This window comes from Centruroides vittatus, unplaced genomic scaffold (assembly GCF_030686945.1).
Source record: "Centruroides vittatus isolate TY-2023 unplaced genomic scaffold, ASM3068694v2 scaffold_2890, whole genome shotgun sequence".
NCBI classification, from domain to species: domain Eukaryota; kingdom Metazoa; phylum Arthropoda; class Arachnida; order Scorpiones; family Buthidae; genus Centruroides; species Centruroides vittatus.
In genome coordinates, this window is record NW_027122694.1 from 70,914 (window position 1) to 76,622 (window position 5,709).

At 28.9% G+C, this 5,709-nt stretch overlaps 1 protein-coding gene across 1 annotated transcript; it reads left to right on the forward strand.

Annotated features, from left to right (window-relative positions):
• Positions 1 to 725: 725 nt before the first annotated feature.
• LOC136987915 (uncharacterized) lies at positions 726 to 2,972 on the forward strand. The gene is made up of 3 exons (XM_067285689.1): positions 726 to 754; positions 895 to 944; positions 2,569 to 2,972. Exons 2-3 carry the CDS (start codon positions 897 to 899, stop codon positions 2,959 to 2,961), a joined length of 441 nt encoding a protein of 146 aa, XP_067141790.1. The 5' UTR covers positions 726 to 754; positions 895 to 896; the 3' UTR covers positions 2,962 to 2,972.
• Positions 2,973 to 5,709: the final 2,737 nt, after the last annotated feature.

Sequence of the window (5,709 nt, forward strand, 5' to 3'; positions counted from 1 at the left end):
GTGGGCTTTAGTGCACAAAAACGCTCCAGGGCACTGTGGGATCGTTGTTGGAAAGTTCTTGGCTCAGTGTGGTTTAACTGTTTTGGATTACCCGCCGTTTTACCCGATCTTGCGGCTGAGTAATTTTATTTTATTTGTTTCTTCGCTTCAAAGAGGTTGTTGAGGGATTATATTTTAGTGACATTTTTTGCGATAAATTTCAGCAGTTCTTGAAACGGTTCCCAAACAAGACTCTTTGAACTGTTTCTAGAAGCTTTACTAACGTTGTCAAATCTGTGTTTCATTTCATGGAGAGTTCTCTGAAGGGAATAAAAACTTCTATAAATCTTCTGCTTTGCTGTTTTTATTCTAATACTCACTGAACTTTTTAGACCCAACCCGTATAAGTGTTGATAACATGAGCAGAGGTAAACCATACTCAACATCTGTTCGCTTTGTTACTTTCGTTCTGTTGATTGCAAGAGTAACGAGTAATTTTCATAAAGCGTTTTTGTTACTTTATATTTTGCGAGTAATGCGTACGAAAGTAAAAAGTATTTATTATATTTAAACTGTAATATAATATAATATAATTTTACATTTTACTTCATAATGATAAACCAAAAGCAAGTAATTATTTACGATTAGAACTTTTCAGGTCTCGTAAATTTAGCAGTAATTTATAAAATAAGTAGTGAAAAGTAGTTATATTTAGTTCTAATCAACATGGCGAAGTTTAACACAATCTTCAGAATTTTTGTTTTTATTGTTTTTGGTACGTTGAAATATCAAAATTTTCCTAAAATATTTTTATATTTAGCGTTGTGAAATTTAAATTTAACAGTAACTATGAAAGATTCGTATATATAATTTTATACATATTTTAAAATAACAATAGAAATGTATTTCTTACAGGAATGATGCTGGCGTTGAAGATAGAAGGAGCAGCATTGAGGAAAGATGAAGTAAGTAAATGGAAATTAAAGTTAGGAAATTGTTTATACACTTTAGTATGTATCGAAATATATAAAAGTCTTTTTTTAAATAATATTACATAAATTTTGTGTACATTATTGAAAAATTGTATCTATACTCCCGAATTTAAGTAGAAAACTCGTGTTAAAGAACTGTATGTAGGACGCGACTTTTGTCCAAAAATAAGGCACAAAAATTGGCTTATGAAGTACTATATGGGAGATAGTAACTATAAGAGATAGTAATTTGGCTATGTAAAGTTACTATCTCCCATAGGTTAATTAAAGTATGTTAATCATTTTACAATCGTTAGCAGTGAAACAAAACTTTAAGTAGACAAAACAATAAACGATTGTGCTGCTCTATTTATTTCACTATTTGCACTATCGAATTTGTTAGTGCAGGAGCTTTAACAACGTTCTGCTTAACGACGAAGGAAGTCCCAAAAGATTGTACGAATTATCGAAAGGTTTTTACTCCTAAACAGAAAAAAGAGATTATTACTAACATATTAATCATTCTAACGTTATGCTAATTATCACTAACCATAAAATTCCGTAAATATTTACAAGATTACATTAAAATCTGTAGAATTACTTGAATGAATTTATAGTAAATAAAATGAAACTAATTATATTTTTCTAATCTTTTTAAGGTTTCTAAAACTCATTTATTTCATATTTATGGTCTCATTTAACATTTTCATTTTCGAAATTATACCCTAAATCAGTAAATCCTTCCTAATCTGATTGGTAAGAAGTAAAGGGGGAAGCAAAGGTCATACTAATCTTTCTGAAAAATAAAATTTTGTGTTTAATTAAACAATTTATTTTCCCATTTTTAAACTATGATATGCTATAAATATCATCAATTATTAAATATTTTTCCTGTTATAAATTCCCAATATACACCTAAGTGTTTTTTACGTTGATAATTGGGCACAGATGAAGTTTCTTTCTTAATTGCTGAAATTGATTCTAATGTCAGATCAAAACAGGTGAGAAAAAATACGATAATGATACTTTGTTGAATAGGTAAAAGTAAACTAATAACACTTTATAGAAATAAAAAGAAAGCTTATTTTGAAAATTCAATGGGTGAGAGCAATGGAGAAAGATGAAACGTAAGAAAACTTTATGAATATTAAGAAAAATAAATAAATGTATACCATAATTGCATAAAATACGTATATTTTACATATTAATATATAATTTAACATTTAGAGAAATATTTATAACAGAATTCGTCATGACTAACAAATTATCGTGACAAGTTATAATGATATGAAAATTTGTTACTTTATACAAGATAAATTGCGATTTCATTACAACACATCATTACAAAACAATATTTATATTTATTTGGGTTAAATTTGAAAAAAATGTAGACCTATAAATTTCCACTGTCGTACGTTCGTCCGTTTGTCTTTCCTTAATCTAGAGAACGGAGTTAGATCGATGAAAATCGAGACCAGATATAGAAAGGATAGGGGGCCTGAAGTTCTAATTAATTAAATACAAAACTTCCGGTCCAGACCGGTGGTTTTGTATTTAAATTTTTATTTAAAGTATGATTAAAACGTTGAAAATTACTTATTCTCTTTCGATTTTACAGAAACGGGATCTTACAGACATGGAAAGACTTAAAAATAAAAGAAACTTCAGTAAGAATTTTGAAAGATGGATAAAATTAGCTCGAATTGTTAAATCTTTGAAAATATTAGAAAGAACTTTGAGAAATGAACCTCACGACAAAGAGACTAGAATTTCCAATGTTAATGATGTAACCGACGCAATGTCAGCTTTTAGCGGAACAGAATGGACAAATATTATCAAGCCGAAACTTGCAAGGATGTTTTATCTTAAACAGCTTTCTTTTGACTCTTGCATGATAGACGAAGTACATTCAATGGTTAAAGAATTTGATCGTTATTCAGAATGTATGCAGAGATTAGCATTTTTTAGCTTGGATAAAAATTACTTAGATCAAATTAATAATAGTGGGTAATAAAATGTCCGAAATGGGTTTTAAAGCAATGAGCAATTTTTTAAAGCAATGTGGAATTGTATACGAAAATGTTGTAACATAATCTATGCATAAAGATTTCGATAATTGGAGACGAGTTGATGACTGATTCTTTTTACATTTTCTAAGTGGTAGTCGTGTAACAGAATCTACCGACTCCACAGCCCAGATTTCTACCCTTAACACGAGATATTTTGATTTGTTATATTTTGTTGTTGAATTTGTTACTTATGTAATTTCCCGTACTTGGTTTGTGACCATAAATTGCGTATAATAAAACAGGCAGATCCATTAGTGAGAGGAATTTCTTAAGTGTACGCAGCGATTTAAGTACATTCATTGAAAGTTTAGAATATGATTATGTTTAATGATTCACTTTTAAAAACAAGCAATAAAATCTAATAGTACGTTCAGCTGTTATCAGAATCGATAACAAGCACTAACAACACAAATAAATTCGTTTCACATATAAGACATTGTAATTATATTTATCGGAAATCAATTATTATTATATTATAGATGTCTTAAACATCATACAAATTAATCATTATAATACGGTTATAAAAGGTTTTTAATATTAAATGCATACTTTAGTAATGTAAGGTAAAACTTATTTTAAAATATTTTCGAACTTATGACAAATATTTATATTGAATTCTTATAAAAATTTATATTAGACTAGGCCAATGGTAGAATGAAGATGGTAGAATATTTACATTCACCTGAATTGGATAAAGGTAAACTATTATATCAAGGTCTATTACTTATAACATTCGAAAAAATTTATTACTATAACTTAACTTCCCGTAATTCTCTGCCACTTTTAAATATAACACAACATTCTGGAATTTGTTATTACCGTTTGGCATGTATAACTGCAAGAACCATGGAATACCAGTTAAATTTAAAAGTTGTTACTAAACATGTAATCGTCATTTACTCTAATAAATTAATATTTTCATATAAGTGACATCGTTTTTTATGATTATTTAAATAAAATAGTGTATATTGTTAAATAACTGTGCTTGTCTCTCTTACAGAACAATGAAAATAGAGTAATTTTCACTGCATTAATTGAAGATTGGAACGCAAATACGTGAATCACTGACTGAAATTCAACGAAGTAATGCTGTTTGTGAGGACTTAGAAAGGAAATTAATAATGATCGGCGAGGAAGGACTGCAATTACATTAAGAGAGTGCACAATTGGAAAAGGAATAATTATCCATAATGAAGAAAACGTGTAATTAATTGATTCGAAATAACAATAATTTTTATTGTATATGCCCATTTATTTTGCTTAATTTAATTATTCATATGCATTCAAAGTAATGGAAATATTGCTTAAGATAAAAATTTGTCTTATAGCATAGAATTCTTATAAACCTAAACATGAGTAAAACTCCTTGCTATAGCATTTTTGATTAAAACTGCTTTGTCATTATTTCTTCCTCTCATGCAATTTCTCTCTATCAGTCTGATCTGTTTCATTAAACCAGGTTTTATCTACCGGATTATCTCTCTTCTCACACGAATTATGCAGTACACAACAAGTTCTTGCAATTAAATTTGATATTTTAATGCTGTTATCCATTCCAACTTTTCGAAATCTTCCTTTTAATCTTCCAAATGCATTTTCCACCACACTCCGAGCTGTAAATAACTTAAAGTTGAACACTTTTTCTATTTCATTCTCTTTATTATTTGAAAATAGTTTCAGTAAATTTAACAATAAAGGAAAGGCAGCGTCACCGATGAGTAAAAGTGGAATATTTTCTCCACTTTTAGGGATGTTATATACTGTAAGCAAATTAAAAGTGAATAAGAAGTTTTTAAGATATATGCATCATTATTTCTACGAGGAGATCTGACATTTATATAAGTAAACATATACTTGCCACCTACAACTACAAGAAGACCTACGGAATACCATGCTTAATAGTTGTAGTAATCAACAGAATCTTTTTTAGGCGTTACGTGAATTGGTTTGAAGCACTGTGGAAAATCCCAAATACACATAAAAATCGTTAATTTTTGATTCAACTTCATTCCTTGTATCCGGAAATTAAATACCTTTTGATATTAAGTATTTTACAAATGAATTGCAAAATTCAATGACAGTTTTACAAAGGATAGAATTTCCAGATAAATGTGAAATAGTTTTATATTCTGATAATGATGACAAGTACTATTATTTTTTCTATAGAAATACATTGCCTGAGATGGGTATTGTTGTTCTTCATTACACATAAACGTAAGTCTTTCTTTAGAAACTCTGAAGTTTCTAAAGAAGTCAACTTATTTAGTGCTTTTACAGAAATGATGGAAACACGCTCTTTCTGATTTCTAGCTATATTCTGTGGTAACTTGAAAATGTCGAACAAATCATTGCTTTGAACTCGCTTTCGTAAGGCGATATTTTTCTTTATTTACGCTGCTTTAATTTAAATATTTTGAATAGCAGAAGAATACATTTCAAAACATCGATTGTTTCCGTAGTTGAAATAAGAAAATTAAAATCGAGTTGCCGACAACAACAATAATAAAAATGTCAATGGGGTATTAGGGGTAGGAAGTCTCGATTAAGTATATAAAAACTGCCGGTGCACGTTATTTCAGTTTAAAAATTTCGCTCCAAAAGGCGTTAGATGACCGGTGTGACTCTATTGTTAAAGGAAAAGCATTATGTACAGGGGCAAGCCACTACTAATGTTAGGTGGAGAGCATATA